The sequence below is a fragment of the Cyprinodon tularosa genome, unplaced genomic scaffold (assembly GCF_016077235.1).
Source record: "Cyprinodon tularosa strain WSP-4 unplaced genomic scaffold, ASM1607723v1 ctg206, whole genome shotgun sequence".
Classification (NCBI taxonomy): Eukaryota; Metazoa; Chordata; class Actinopteri; order Cyprinodontiformes; family Cyprinodontidae; genus Cyprinodon; species Cyprinodon tularosa.
In genome coordinates, this window is record NW_024038764.1 from 619,957 (window position 1) to 636,383 (window position 16,427).

General features: G+C 37.6%; 1 protein-coding gene and 1 long non-coding RNA gene across 3 annotated transcripts; one reads left to right on the forward strand and one right to left on the reverse strand.

Moving 5' to 3' along the window:
- Nucleotides 1-1,636: 1,636 nt before the first annotated feature.
- LOC119783492 lies at nt 1,637-7,861 on the reverse strand. Its single transcript, XR_005280804.1, has 2 exons — nt 7,484-7,861; nt 1,637-1,825 (listed from the first exon to the last, which is right to left on the reverse strand). It is a non-coding gene; the product is annotated as an uncharacterized LOC119783492 (long non-coding RNA).
- A 3,429-nt stretch (nt 7,862-11,290) lies between these two features.
- LOC119783510 (zinc finger protein 618-like) lies at nt 11,291-12,856 on the forward strand. 2 transcript variants are annotated; one of them, XM_038285090.1, is made up of 4 exons: nt 11,291-11,294; nt 11,426-11,750; nt 12,044-12,251; nt 12,479-12,856. In XM_038285090.1, exons 2-4 carry the CDS (start codon nt 11,493-11,495, stop codon nt 12,832-12,834), a joined length of 822 nt encoding a protein of 273 aa, XP_038141018.1. In that variant the 5' UTR covers nt 11,291-11,294; nt 11,426-11,492; the 3' UTR covers nt 12,835-12,856. The 2 variants fall into 2 exon arrangements, 1 of the variants encoding a protein (XP_038141018.1); XR_005280808.1 differs by lacking the exons at nt 11,291-11,294; nt 12,044-12,251 and having other exon boundaries at nt 11,431-11,750.
- Nucleotides 12,857-16,427: the final 3,571 nt, after the last annotated feature.

The window sequence follows — 16,427 nt, forward strand, 5'->3', positions numbered from 1 at the left end:
CTGTTAGGTTAATTGGCTTCTTTAAGTGTGAGTTTGTGCGTGAATGATTGGTTATCCTGTTTGTCCAGAGTGTACCTTTCCTCTCCCCCGTAGACAGCTGGAGATAGGCACCAGCATCCCTCATGTCCCCAAGTGGGATAAGTGTAGAAATGGATGTATGAAGTTTTGGGCCAACACAAAATTATGCCAATTTTCTTTTCATATAAGTTATGCCAAAGAAATATGCATAGCAGTATAGAGTCTACAAATTTGCTAAGATACTGCTAAAACTTCTTTAAATGACTTATTACAGATTCCAGGAATGACCTAAAAATATATTTTTTCTGATGGAAGTACTACTTGTTATTGTAACAAGCTGCTCGTTAATGCATTTCCTTTTGTATTCTTTTTGTTTGATTCTTTAGTTTTGCATAGCAATAAGACACAAGAGAGATATTCTTCATGCACAGAAAAAAGTGCAGGTAAGGTAATGGAAAAAAATTTAATATTGGCATCATTAGGCAAATAAACAAGACAGGCAGTAAAAATGTGTGAGTGCATGTGAAGAAAACTATGTTTACCTTTGTAAAACGTATGGTCTCCCACACAGCTCTAACCTTCCTGCTACTATATATATTTCTGGAAGTAGTTAATAATTATAATTCTTAAACCAATTAAACCATGGCCTTTAAAAATGCTGCAGTCAGAGAAAAGAAAATATCCTCATTATTTTAAGTGGAGCATATTTGTATTTTTCGCTTGCAAAATGTACAGTGCTTGAAAAACTGTACTTCTGCCTTTTAGCTTTTTCTGGAGTTGCCGTCCTTTTTAAAATGAAATATTTGAGTCAAAAACATAATTTGAAATAAACATTGAATTTATTAAGGCAAAACAACCTATTTAAGTCAACTTTGTTGAGAAAGTAATTTTAGATGTAAAAAAAAATCCCAAAAGGTTAAGATAAGAAACATTTAAGGGTCCTTATCAAATGGTAAAAGTATGGAACAGTGGTAGACCCTCCAAGAAGTGGCTAACTTATCCAAATGAATTAAATAGTGCATTGAGAACTCATCCTGGGATAAGTGAAGATCACTCAAAAGTGTTAAAAAACTGTAGGCCTTGTTTGTTCATAATTAACAGTTTATACAAAAAAAAAAAAACACCAAACAGGATGGGAGTCATATGATGGTCTGGGGATGCTTTGCTGCTTTTGCTCCATGTCATTGCTCTAACCTGATGCATAATGTTGGAATTTCAGTACATTATTTAAAAGCTATTGGGTTCTGATACAGGACAATAGTTTTAATTTAAGAAAAAAAGTAAATCTACCTGAATTATATGATGGACTGAAATTACTTAACCAAAGCCTGGACTTAAATCAAGTTGAGATCCAGTGGTTTTAACCTCTGTACACAAAAAAGCCATTTCATATGATTGATGAAATAAAAGAAAAAAAAAAAAACATGGAAAGGATGAAAACTGCTCACGTTGATGTAAAAACTTAATTGATAATGAATGCAGTCCCTTGAAGGCTATTATCATCAACAAGAGTGGCACAAAAAACGTGTTGTATTGAGTAAATTATTTATTTTTCACTTTTAATTAAGTTGGTTTGGAATTCTACTTCCCCATAAAAAATAACACAAGACAAAAGCTCTAGGGGTGTTACAGCTCACTTTACTACATCTTTCCTTGTTTTTGACAGAAGGCTGACAGGAAAGGGGATAGAGACATGCAGAAAAGGACAAGAGGTCGGATTCAAACCCGCGTCTGCCGCGTCAAGGAATAAGGTCTCCATACATGGGTAATGCGCGCCAACCACTGCACCACCTATACGCCCACTTTCCTGAAAGACAATAACACTATTCAAGGCAGAAACCTGCAAACGTGATAAAATGATCATGATCATAATCATTTACAGCAACCCTTTAGAGATACGCTGTGTATAAGCAAAGCTAAACAAAGGAATATTGTCAAGTTGAGCAAAGTTTTTTGATTCAGGATTCTATTCTCTTCATTTATAAAAACTTTACACTATCAGTACAATGCTTAGCTCTGAAAGGCACCAATTTATTCATAGAAGACAATTTTTTCACAGTAAAAATCAAGAAGACCTAAAATTAAAAATGTTTTAACACCTGCCCCTTAATTAGATGTTTTAAATTATATTCCTTCATGTACAACAACCAAAACCTTTTTTTCTTTTTGTTTGGAAACTCAAACAATGAAATAGCTTCCCTTAGCTTTTGACAGAGCAAAGAGAATAAAAAGAGAGGTCAGCAAAGTGGGTCAGCCTGTCTGATACATTTTTCCTTTGTCAAAGTAAAACCACATTATTGGACGATCTCTCCAGTACAGTTAGTCAGAGCCAGAGAGCCAGAGAGTTATCTGCACTGGACTTCAAAAGGGGATTTATGAATAAAACACAATGAGTCATAACTACTTTCATTTGGATTATAAAGGACTTTTATTTTCCTGTTGTCAGAAAAGATTATTTCACTTTTAAATGAACATCCTTCTTTTTTCCTGATTAAAAATAAGTTGCCCCTCTAGTATTTCAGTTTAGTGCCATATCTCAGTTCTCATAGCAGCAGCACGGCTTTTGGCCAGTTTGTTAAAATGCAGTATCAGTGCAGAAAAAGCTTTAATCAGATTGTTACGCCGTGCATCTTGTTAGTAGCCAAATATTTTGAGACAAATCAGCAGAGTAAGTTACCAGTTTTCTAACGAACAGAATCCCTACGTCCACTAAATACATCCTGAGAATATGACAGAAAATCCATAATAGCAACAAACTAATGTGCATAGGCTTTGTTTCTGCAGGAGCATACACACATCAAAAACTCACCAGGGAATTCATTGCTGTATGAAACAAAATCATGAATATAATGTATTTGTGTTGTAGTGGTATACTGATATTTTTTAGCTGATACAATTTATATGGTAGTTAATCTGAAAGGACTTCATAATTTATGTAATTTTTGTTTACCATAAAAGTGATACCAAGTGAGAAACTTATATTTTACCCAAAGCTGTGGTGAAAAAAATAGATATAAATGACCAGTAAATGCGTATTCAGTATCATTGTCCAGTTCAAACATCCAACCAAGTCTAAACTTAAAATGTTTAATTGTAGATCTGATGTAAAGTTAAAGAATTTGGAGGAAGTCTCTCTTCTATATTGTCCTACCTTTTCCAAAGCACCTGTTCCATTGGGGCCCAGTAAACAGGCCTCCAGCATCATCCTGCCACAATGATACTTATGTGTTGCTAGACTGCTCTTTAAAACCATACCTTGACTTTTTAAAGCATATTAGGGATTTACATTCTAATGAATTGGGCATACACGTAATATGTGACCCATTGGGGGCCCTCATGGTACATTCACAGATGGAACTTACAATCTATGAATGTTCCATGGAAATGTTTATTCATTAAAATCTTCATGTGCAATTCTATTCTAACATTTTAGGAATAGAAGTGCACCAAAAGCATCACCCATTCTTCAAATACAAAAGAGGTTGATTATCCACAAAACTCCTCCTTTTTCATGCTTAGACCGAACTGATTTTTTCATTTTACAGTATAAAAGGAAAGACAGGGAAAGTTCTTTATTAATTAAACTGTATCTTGAGTTTTTAGTTGTAGCCAAAGGATTTTGGAAAGATTTCCAGGTAACTGTATGTCGATCATGAAGATACTTAAGGCTGAGTGAGAAGGTTAAAATAAAAGGTTGAGTACTGAATACTACAAACCTTAAAAAAGCAGAAAAGCTTATGCATAAATTTAAAATGTCACAAACTGCCAAAGAGCAAAAGTAATGATTTCTGTTAAAGGCCTTGAAACAAAAGCACTTCATATAAATGTGTATCTTTTTTCTCTTTAGCCAGTGTTTTGTTCTCTTTAGAGACAAAAGCGAAACTATACTAAGCGCCCCAGTAAAGCCGAACTACGAGCCATTTAGACCATTTAATGCTGCTACAAAGTCACACCTAACATCCCAGTTAACCCAAGAGAGTTTTCTCAATTTCTCCATTTTAAACTTCTCTCCAGTTCTACTGCTGAAAGGTAAAGAAAGTTTAAAAAGGGCACATTAATTGCTTTGTTTAAAAATCATGCTGCAGCATGGTAATGTAACATTGTATTGTAATAACATAACAAATAGCATTTCCTTTATAAATTGCATGCTTTGCTCTTACTTAATGGAACTTACAGTAATTCTAAACAACTGTGAGCATCAGTTTCACTTTTAGATATTTAAAATGAATCGACTGTGGCTATGAAAGACCAGCATGTTGTTTTTGGCAGTTTAAATACATCCTTTACTTTAACCATGAAAGCCACAAATCAAAAGTCACTATTTTTTATTGTTTTTTACATCTTGCATGAAGAACAATTTTGAGTATGTAAATTATTAAATCTGCAAAAAGCTGACAATTCTTCTTTGCCACAAAATTATACAAGTGGTAACACTTTAAGGGGAGAGATAGTGTAATAGGCATGTTGCTTTATGCAGCACCTCATGCATCCATTAAGATAGAAGCTTGTTCAGTCCTGTTTGTGGTGGTGCTACCCTGCAACATGGCCACGGGAAGTGGGGATGCTGGGGGTGCTGCAGCACCCCCTAGTGGCGAGAGGCATATTTTAAAAAGATGTATTGAAAATAAGTATTTTGCCTTTATTTTACTATTACTTGTACTTGGATTTTTATTTTGTTTTACTTTGAGGCCTAATCAACACAAGTTAACAGAAGTTACGTTGTCATGGCAACATCAAGCAAGCTAGTGGTCGCAAAGTAAAGAGGTATCCCGCTCGTGGCAGCAAACAAGTACATTTACAGTCTAATGACAGAAACAAGGAGAAAATATGACACAGAAACGCATATTGGATTTTTTGGGAAAACTACCACCTATGAAGAAGAACCCTAGTACCACAACCATGACAACTGAGAGCAGCCAGAATGAGACCCCTGATAGAAGTTGCAGGCCCAGTTTAAATAGTATAAAAATATAATTGTTTTCTTGTGGTTTGCGATAAAGGATTTTGGAACTAATAGTCACATGGGACGTAAACACAGTGACTCAGGTTCATACCAAATCTACGTTATTAAAGTGCAAAAATCATTTTGGTGATATATTGTGATTTCCAGCTGCCCGATATAATATATATTTTTCAGTTCCTGGTATCGATTTTAAAAACAAAATATTTTACCTAAAACAATGAGGGAAAATTGGCTACCTCTGCACTGCCACTCTAGTATACAGCACCATGGAGTCCTTTTGCTGTGCGCCACAGCACCATATCTGTAGTTGAGGCAGTCACAGTGGAAGAATTGGACTGACAAACCCAAAAAACATGGATACCAAAATATATAAATGATCAATATCTTCTGATGAACATATACAGCCCTTGCTGTTTTATCTATACATCTAATGTTGATAGTTGGGAAAAACATCACAATATATAGTGATATTGCAATATTGTGATAATATTGTATCCTGTCCGTGGGAGCCATTTCTCCATTTTTACTTCAATCTTAGAATTTGGATTATTTATTTTGATTTGTTATTTAGAAAAAGATTTGTTTAGTGATTCAGTTGATTAGTTAAATAGTTTTAACTTGGGATGTGGGTGTTTCACAGTATAAATAGGGAGGTCTTAGGTAGCTCATTATGCACGTGGGTGGTCATATGTTTTTTATTAGTTCCAAGTCTCAGTTCCCAGTTCTCAATTCTCAGTTTTCAGTCACAGTCTCATTCAGTCAATTAAAGAACAGGTGCAGGAATTAGAGTGAGAGCAATAGCAGAATCCTGTGCAGCCTGTAATCTGTTTGTCTGTACCGAGAATAAAGCAGGCAAAGAACTGGATTTTGACCCTTTTTGATCTTTTTGGACTGCAAAAGCCAGAATCCAGGGTGGATCATTCAAGTCCATATCCAAAAAAAAAAAAATTTTTTTACAGCATCCCCTGTTAAAAAAAGCTTTCAGCACCCCTGCCCTGCGAAGTCACCAACACACAAAAAGGTACATTAAAAAAAATGGACTAAACTGCTGGTCTCTTTTCATTCAGATCTGAGCTCCCTTTATTGCTGCATCAATATTTACTTAGTCTTATTCCTTTGCTTATCCAACTCCAGTTGGGCCCTTTTTTTTCTCACCACATATATTTTTTATTGTCTTACTGTTATATGAAGTCTGTGATGGAGTCAGAGAAGCACCTGGTAAATGGCCTGTATTTATATAGAGCTTTTTCAAGTCACTGAGTGATTTTTCTCAGTGAGACTCCATTTGCTAAAGGATTTAAGAAATTTAAGAAACATGTTTGTTCAGGTGATCTTCAAAGTTGTACTATCCATATATATATATATTTATATACAGTAGCTGTATTACATAACACCCTGTTGAGATGTAGGCAGTGAATCCGTGTATCATTCGTTCTTTCTATTTTCAATTGTCAATCAAAAAACAAAAACAAAAAAATTGACTGGTTATTTTGTTTTTTGTTTTTTATGGTTAAACCAAAAACGAAAAAAGGATTTGTTTTTCATATATCAATTCTAAGCTCAGATCTAGAATACGAAATTGAAAAACGGACAGCAACGCAGAATTTGATTTTAATATTTAATCGGTACAGTTTACATGACCCGGAAGTTTGGTGGAGCTTTAGCTAAAAAAAACAATTGGCTTACCCCCATAGATATCCATAATAAAGGCTTTATTATGGATATCTATGCTTACCCCCACCACGTTCGATCAAGCTGCACCAGATAAGGCAGTCGGACCTATCAGCCATGGACAGTTACGGTCGAGGATCCAAGCGTGTGACTCTTAAGGAGGAGGACATGACAACGGAGAAAATCAGCAGGATTTTCCAGGTATAACTTTTTTCTTGAAACTTTTCTGTGCACTGTACTTTTAACTAGCAACAACAAACAGCGTTCTAGCGTCGCCATGGTAGCCACTTCATCACCCCACTGCCTCGCAAAGAGCTATTTCCGGGTCACGTAAACTGTACCGATTAAATATTAAAATCAAATTCTGCGTTTTTCCATTTCGTATTCTTGATCTGAGCTTAGAATTGATATATGAAAAACAAATCCTTTTTTCGTTTTTGGTTTAACCATAAAAAACAAAAAACAAAATAACCAGTCAATTTTTTATTTTTTGTTTTTTGATTGACAATTGAAAATAGAAAGAACGAATGATACACGGATTGCAGTGTTAGAGATTATTCCTTTTGAATAAAGTACTTTCAAAATTTACCTTGTGATGATGATCATGTTGATCACAATTAAAAAGCTAAAAATGTCAGAAGGCTCAGAGAAATGGACCCAGAATTCAGACGAGACAGACAGTGATAACTTAAAAGGCGTTTATTGAAAAAGCTGTGTGTGGCTGCTCATCAGCTTGGCCAGGTTCAATGGATACGCTGTGGGGATGTAGACTCAGATCAAAGACTTCTGAAACTAGAACGGGGAACTACAGTGAACTTGAAAGTCACCAACCTGGCAAAGTTCAGTCTGTGCTCAGAAGAAGGAGTAAAATCCTGAGGAGGTGAAACCCGCAGCTTGAAACTGAGCCTGTACTAGATATCCAGGAGGGAAGACTAGCAGTGATCAGCACCAGCCAGAGCACACAGAGGAAACGAGGAAGCCAGGAGGGATAATCCAAGCCCTGGTCAGAAGACAGGTCCAAGGTCGGCAACAGGTGAAATCCAGGTAAGTCCGGAAACACAGAAGAGGCAAAACAGAGCAGAAGAGGGGCGGCCAAAACTCAGCAGTCCGGGGGCAGAAACAGGTCAGGATCAGGCAGAACAAACACACTCAGAAAACACTAGAATTAGACTCACTGGAAGCACCAATATTCTGGCACCATGGGCTGGGAACCGGTGGCAGAAATAGCAGAAGAGAGAGGTGGAGCTGATAAGAGATAATTCGGCTGGGGAGGAGCAAAGCAGATAAGAGGGGGAGTTAAACCCAGCCGGTGTCAAGATCATGTCAGAAAAAGCTTTAAAAAAATGCCTTGATTCAAGATTAATTCCCCTTTACACAGGTTTTTTTTTAAACAAATTTCTTATTAAAAACTTTTGCTAATCAACTCATCTTCAAAAACAGTTGCCGTGTTTGCAGCTCAAACCCCTGTTCCATGAACTGACTAATGGAGCATGTAGAGGCATTTGTGGTAAATATAGAAAAACCTATTTCAGATGTTGGTAAAGGAGTGTAAAGGTAGGAAAAAAAATATTTTTAAAGGAAAATTTACCATGGCATCCTTGACATTGATCTACACTGTATATTGATGACAGGATCACCTTTCCCTCTAAATCCAAGGGCGTAGGTTTGATTTCAACTTTGGTAGGGACACTATTCTTCAGTGTCATTGGTCCTTTGCAAAAAATATGCATGCTCTTTTTTTATGCTTAATGTGAGCTTCAGGGCTCATTTTGTTAAAAGAGAACAGCAGCATTTCTTGCTACATTAATACAAATCTTATAAGCACTACATGCACTAGATGCTGTTTATCAATATTTAAAGCATCACTGGCTCTGATGAATGTGGAATTAGGACTTTTTCCACTTTGAAAAGGATTGCATTTAAATTTACCTGCGACTCAGACAGTGTCTGTTTAACCAAATATAGTCTATAATATGTGGATTTATCCTGTGTTTTCTTCTGAAGATATAGAATTGTGCAGAGGTTAACAGGTAAACCCCACTCTTATTTTTTTTTATCTGATATGCTCTCACTGGATCATGCAAAATAATACATTCAAGGGACGGAAAATAAATGTATTGTATTTACATGTGCACTGGAACTATAAGAGGAACTGACACTGAGCATTTAAAATATTAATATTAGAAGTTGTACATCTGGGCTGTAGTTACTCTGTGTAGCTAATATCATGTATTTTATCTATGGCTGAAACAATTAATCATGTTAGCAAATTAATAAATAATCGTGAACTAATTTAGTAATTGATTAATCGTAAACTGGAGTATAGGGCCACTAAAATGTGCCTTTAGCCGACAGAGGGACCCACTTAGAGCAGGAATTATACCAAGATTGTAAAAAAATATTAGCATTTAAGAAGTAAAAAAAAAAAGTTTTTGTCTGTCAATATTCTCCATCAAGAACTCCTCCAAAGGAAACGTATTTCATAAAATATCTTCTTTAAGGAGCCTTTGGCTATCTGATTAAAAGATAAAATAAAAGAAATCCTAACGTTGTTAACTTACATTTCTCAAGTTCCACAAATCAAAAAACTCTCTCCTGCTTCTTTACAGAACTCCAGTCAGAAGCTTTCGCCTGTTTTAGCGTAGATAATATTTTTTTTTAATTTGGACTAGTTTCGTAGCCCAATGTTCATTTATTTTAGCGTCTTTTTTTTCGCGCTCCAAGCATCCGCGCGCGCGCACTTACAGACTAGAAAACACGCAATCAGAAAGAGAGAAGGCGGAACTTAAGGCAGAATAATCAGAGAGTTAAACCGCGCAGCAGAGTTGATGCGCTGCTATTAGAGACTGACATTTTTTCGGGAATCCCATGGGTCACGGGATTCCCGTGGGATTCCCGTGGGATGGGAGTCAGTATTAGTAACGATCACGTGATTGGGACGGTACAGGATTAAACATTAACGGGAGCAGACGGGAGCGGGAGCAAACCAATAGTAACTAAAAAAAACTAGGATCGATGCCAAATAATTAAATAAAATAGAAAGAAAAGAAAAAAATCCAGTACTTGCGCGGCGCCGCCATTTTGTAGTTTTTTTCCTTGAAGCCTACACTATAATGCGAGTCAAAAAAACTACACGACCCAGAAACCATCAGTGCTTCCGCTCTGAGTTCTCTGAACAACAATGGAGGGACCAACAGTTAGTGGCGAACAAGACTTTGAAAAATTGGATTTGCAACGCAAGCTGAGAAATAAGGATGTATCTGTAAAACTCACGGAGCTGACAGGAAAGTCTCAGATATTACCGAACTTCATAAGAGTTCAGTATCACGGTGTTAACACCCAATACGCCGCTTGTAAAACGTGCTTGACCGTAATCAAGTACACTAGTGAGTCCGGGACGAGCGGTCTCAAAAGACACACTTGCAAGGGTAATACTGGAAAGAATCAGCCTTTCATTTCTTCGTTTGTCAAGCGTAAGGTACCATCACATGTGAAGACTCAATTGACCAATAAAATTGCTCGCATGTGCAGTCAAGATATAAGACCGTTTGCTACAGTAGAGGGGAAAGGCTTCATCAGCGTTGCGCAGGACCTGCTCGATATTGGAGCCAAGTATGGAGAGGTACAGGTGGAAGACATACTGCCGTGTGCACGCACAGTGTCCCGTCATGTGGAAGAGGAGTATGAAAAACTTAAGCAACTTGTCATGGAAGAGCTCCGTCAGGTATGTAACATTTTTGTAAAACAAAAACGTAGTCATTCAGCAGTCTAATCAATAATTATCCTAACACTAGAGTTATTTCCTTTTTTAACTGCTCAATTTCTCAGTATTCTGAGTGAGGCATGTATTATGTTAAATATTTGTGGCCATGTAATAAAATACTTAATTCCTTTTTCTGCAGACTGCAGACCATGCTATAACCACAGACCTATGGACAGAGGAGAGGACCAGCACACACTACATTACTGTCACAGTTCATTACATTATGGATTGGAAGCTAATGAACCGGATTTTGGCTACAAGGGAGATGGAAGGTGTCAAAACCGGTGACAACATCAGAAGAACTGTGGAGGGAATTCTTCAGGTATCTCTCTCAAATCAGATGGATTTTATTTACATGGCATATAAAATAATACTTATTTACATGGCATATAAAATTAAACTTGCCAGTTAATTCATAAAATGTCTTTAAGGCATGTACTTCAAAATAGAACATTGTGCAATAAGAATATTTCACAAGAGAATTACAAGATGCTGAAAAAGCATATGAGTAAGCAATTATTTTAGTAATATATATAATTAGGAAAATTACATCTGTAAAATACATTATTTATCATTCTGTTATATGATGATCTTATGTCTGGGCTTCTATTTACTAAGGTTTTATGTTTTGTCTTTGTAAAAAAATAACTAACAGGAATTTGGCATCCTAAGAAAGGACACAGTCTTTGTGACGGATAATGGCTCCAACGTAACAGCAGCTTTTAAGGATTATATCAGAATCTCCTGTGCTGGTCATAATATCAACTTAATCTTAAAACATGTATTTGACCACTTGGATGAAGACAACCCAGTCCACAGTAGGATCATCAAACTGTTTAGGGACACAAAGACTCTTGTGACACACTTTAAAAGAGCAGGGTAAGATAACATAAAATATTGCCTTGTATCTAATTATGAAATCAAATGAATTTTTTTTCTTTTTTCCCAAAAAGACCCTCTAATTACAATTTGTAATCCCTGTAACCTTGTCACTCCTCTTTTAATTTCAGGTTACAAAAAGAGCTGGACCAGTCATTAAAGCAAGCTGTCGAGACAAGGTGGAATACCAGACTAGCAATGCTCCAGTCTGTTAATGATGCTCTGAGGTCTGTTAAGCTGCATGAGATCCTGCTCCGCAGAAACGAGCTGCGTTATCTAAACAACATAGATTGCGATCTGCTCGAGGACATCATCAAACTCCTGGAACCTTTTGATGAGGCTACCAGACACCTCTCTACTGAGCAGACACCAACCCTTCACCTCGTTCTCCCGACCAAAGCGACTCTACTGAGGGGTCTGTCGATCGTGGAAGGAGACAGTGTGGTTATGAAAGAGGTAATACAAAACATTAGTGATTTTTGTTGTTAAGGTGGGGGGTGACTGAAGTTGCTGACAGGAACTTGGCCCTATCCAATAACAGACAAATAAACACAAGAAAAGAATTGTGTGTTTGATCTTGTCCAGCATAAAGTGTAGGTTAATTATTAAATACATTCATAACTGTTCCATGAGTAATATAAAGCACATTTTTTCTGCCTTAGAACTCATGCTCCATAAAAATGATGTTGTATATATTATCATGATAACAATGCATGTATCATTATGTCATTTCCCTCCTCCTCCCCTAGCTGAAAGTGAAGTTAGCCCAGGCAGTGGAGTTGAAGTTCAAAATCCACCAGTACCATAAGCTAGCCACAGCTTTCTCACCTAGCTTAAGGAGTTTCTTGAGGAAAACTCTCCTTTGTCAGGAGTATGAGGAGGTCATCAACACCCTGGCAGCACTCACAGAAACATCAGGGACAGAGGAGAGAGAGACAGGCTGTGTGGAGAAATCGGGTGACTAACACTACCATGAACAGAGCATTCAGAGCAGTAGTAAATAGCAAAAGGCCTTCCTTTTATTTTGTGGCACACATTCTCACACACACGGGTGTGTGCAGTATCTAGTAGGTCATGTTTTATTTAGATGAGACCTTTGATAGACAAAGAAATAGGCTATTTGGAAGACAAAGAGCTATATTGCAAATGGCAATGTTCTATAATAATTTCTCTTTTTCCTGAAGGTTCATCCCCATCCAGCTCATCCACAAAGACCACAGAGGTGCATAACTTCTTTGCAAGTTGTGTCGTAGAGGAGGAGAGGGAGGAGGACATTGGCACTATGGAATCAAAGGGTCGCCAGTTGGTCCTTGAGTATATGACTGACTCCAAGTGGACACGCTTTCAGTCTCTTCTTGACTTCTGGAAAGAGAGGTCAGATGGGCTAGTGCCTGTTGCCAAGAGGCTGCTAGCAATCCCAGCAACAAGTACACCTTCTGAACGTAGTTTCAGTGCAGCTGGAAGACTCATTGAGGAGAGACGTTCCAACCTCAGTCCAGACAATGTGGATGCACTTTTGTTCCTGCATAGCAACATATAAGGTTCCTGGACTCATCCAAGAATGTGTTTAACGTTCAATAATTTTAGTTCTTATAGTAAGTTGTTTTCTTGCAAATGGGCAAGTCTGGAAGTTTACCATATCCAGCTTTTTGAGCCATTTGTGTGTGTTATCTAAATTGTGAATGTAATGCCTTTATGCACTTTTTGCTCAATTAAGCATAGATTTTAAGTTTCAGCAATTTGAAAATTAAAAGTAACTTCTTTGTTCAAACGAAACAATAAATTTCTAAAAGGCAATATTGTACATTTTGTTTATTAACCTAAGATAAGCATGGTCTGTTTCCTTGTTTGTTACTTTTATTATGTATTTATAATTATTATTCCTTTTACTAAATTCAGATTCAATGTATTGGCAGAAATCTTATTGAAGACAACAAGAATGGGAGTGGTGCGGGAGCGGGAGTCATTCTGAATGGGAGCGGTATGGGAGTGGGAGTAATTTCACCAGGAGTGGGACGGGACAGGATTTAGATTTCTACACTGGCCCGGGATCGGGACAGGACACATTTTTTTTCTGTGGGAGTGGGACGGGACAGGAGTGAAAATCCACTCCCGTGTCAGTCTCTAGCCGCTATGTGAAAGGGACAGGAAAGAGCAGGCAGCTGCAGCTACCAGGCAGAGAAGCTGCGAGAGGCAAAGAAGCGGCTGCTGTATAGTAAATTATAAACATGTTGTTTACATCCAATTATTGGTAGGGACAAATAGGTCCTTCCAAAATTTTGGTAGGGACATGTCCCTATGGTCCCTATGCAAACCTACGCCCATGTCTAAATCTGAAGCTTTTACCACAAGTTTTGCAGCACCACAGCTTCTGTCTGAAAAGGAGTTCAATAACTCATGCTGTTTCCACATACAAATGCAAAAGAACAGTGGCTTTGCTGATTTCCACTTTCCTGCTCTCGCTCTGCTTGTGCTGGGTTTTGTTTGACTTGCTATCTTTTCTGGAAAACACTGCTCATTTAACCTCTGAAACAGGATGATATTAATGCTTTTCATTGTGATGTGTAATGTGTAATTTGGTAATGGTTATTTAGGTCAGACTTTCATCTTGGCTTCCATCTATGTTTTGGGAAATTCAACCGTAGTAAAGCAAAAACATCTAATGTTACTGCACCACACGTGACTAAAGGAAGCTACTAACGTAATATCTCTCCTAACATGTTGGGCATATAAACCTTATGATTCAGATCTTCAGACCGGACACAGGATCCCCCCAGAGTGGATTCACATTGAATTCCTATTCAAACTGCAGGGGAAGGGCAGGAAGCGGCCAGTAGTGCTGAAAAAAATAATGCAACGGTTTTTGGCATCTATTTGATCATATTTAGTTACTTTAGCACAATTGTTTGATGTCCTACCCTGCCAAAATGAAAAAAAGTAATTATATATGATTAATTAAATGCCAAAAATGGTTGCATTATTGCGGTCTGTGTGGTCACTGCTGCGCCCAAACCTTGTGCTACTCCATATAGAACTGAGGTGTTGTCAAACAGCAGCACCCAAAGGAGAGAGTTGAAACGAGCTTAACTTTTCTGTGAAATCCCGACATGGCAACCAATCAGGGACTGGTTGTAGGCAAAACTTTTTTCATTTAAAATGTAATACAAAAAATATAATGTTGACAAAGGTAGAAATCAGGAATGCTCTAACAAGGTCTTTAAGTGGCTTCGCTTTTTCATTAGTATTGTTGAAGAAAAATTATTATTTTTAGTCTTTAATACACTTAATCTTATGGCATGTGTAAAAGGTATGTTGTATACTCTCCTTGTGAACATATTTCTTATTTTGAACAAGTTTGTGAAGATAACCTTTCCTTGAACCAGATTACTAAATTTAAGTTTGTTCCTGAGAATTTATGGTGAGGCCCCCCGCATTCCACAAGCTGTCTGTGGAAGCTTATCTTGTGTTTTATGACTTTAAGAATTCTAGATGCCAGGACAAGCTTTCCGCTTTTTCTTGTTAAAACAAAGAAGCAAATGACCCCAGATGTTTGCAGTAAATAAGGGGAAGCTCTAGGCAGTGTCAGAGATGGCTTTTGGTTGGAGGACCGAGGGCCAGCCCTTTTTGAATGGATTAGATACAAGAGGATAAAGCTTTCTAAATAGAACTAAAAAATCAGATTTTGCTCTTGCAAACTCTCCAAAGATCTCTTGTACGTCTTTGCTTTCTTTCCTCCTATGTCAGGTAATGGAATGTATGTCTCCGTTGTTCTGCAGTTTCTGGTGTAGGTTTGTGCATTGTCTTATTTCTAAGTGTATGCATTGTCTTATATTGGATTAAACTCTGTAATTCTGTGATGTCAACTCGCAATGCTGGTTTTCATAGAGACCACACGCAGCTCGCCGGGTGGACCTGGAAAGGGAAGAATGAGAAGCCAACCTTTTTCCAAAGTTAACTATGTTAGAATATTTTCTTCCTTTACAATTGGGGGCTCGTGCCGGTTCTGGAGTCTCGGCGCGCGGCTGTTTGGTCCTGATTGATCCGTTTCGGCCCGACGCTTCGGTGTGGTAAGACCGTATTTGATTATTTTTTAGTTGTCTGAAGCGCCGTGTGGTCGGACCGGGGCTGATTTGCTGTGTGCGGCCTCACAGAATTCAGAAGCTGCAGAAGTAGAAAGAATCCCTCCTAAAAGAGTCGGTTGTTTAAGGATTTGAATAAATACACATTACAGGGAACTGTGGCTAGTTCAAAACAGAGCCTTTACGTTAACTCTGACTTAAGCTGGGTTTTTTAAAAGAAGGTTTTATTGATTGATTAATTAATTGATTAATTAATAAAGATTAATTTATTCTATAACCCTGAGGAACAATGCCTGTGCCTCTAAAAAAGAATTTCGGGTGTCTGTGTATTAATTAGCAGGGGCTTGTATCAGCCCGGAGATTTCAACTCATCTCCAGTGGACTTATAATTATTTGGGTTAATTGGATCGAGTTGTATCACTCATGGAAAAGGACTAATAGCAGGTTAATTGGACCGAGTTGTATAACTCGTGGAATAAGGACTAATAGCAGGTTGGATCACCTTTCTTTGGCACCCTTAATCGGGTTGCTTAGAGCATAAAGGACTGAGAATAATTAATTTAGCAGGTTGAATCACCTTGAAGGACGGAGAAGTTGAAATGAGAATAAAAGGGATTTGTAAAAGTGAAATTGGAAAATTAAAAGATGCGTCATACATTCCTTTAGCCGGCACCTGACATTTTCTTTTCTTTTCTGTCTTTTCTTGACTGAACTACAACGTTGTCTGTGTTTCTGTGTTTTGTATGTTTCTTAGTGTTTGTGTGCGTGCTTGGCTGCGGGTTGATCTATTGCTGTGTGTCTGTCTCCCCCCGTTATACTGTAGCCTATGTCCCACCACGCGCTGCTGTCTATTGTCTGTCTGTGTCTGAATTGTGCTGAGATTGTGCGGTAGTGATTTGTGTTTCAAGATTGTGTTATGAAATATTGTTAAATATTTTTGCTGGATGTTGTATTACTAACTTTCTGTTAAAATGTGCTTCTGTGGGACAGAGGTGTCTCCGTTTTGGATGCAAGTTTTGTTTCACAGCAGGGGGACTGATTGACCCCCCTTATT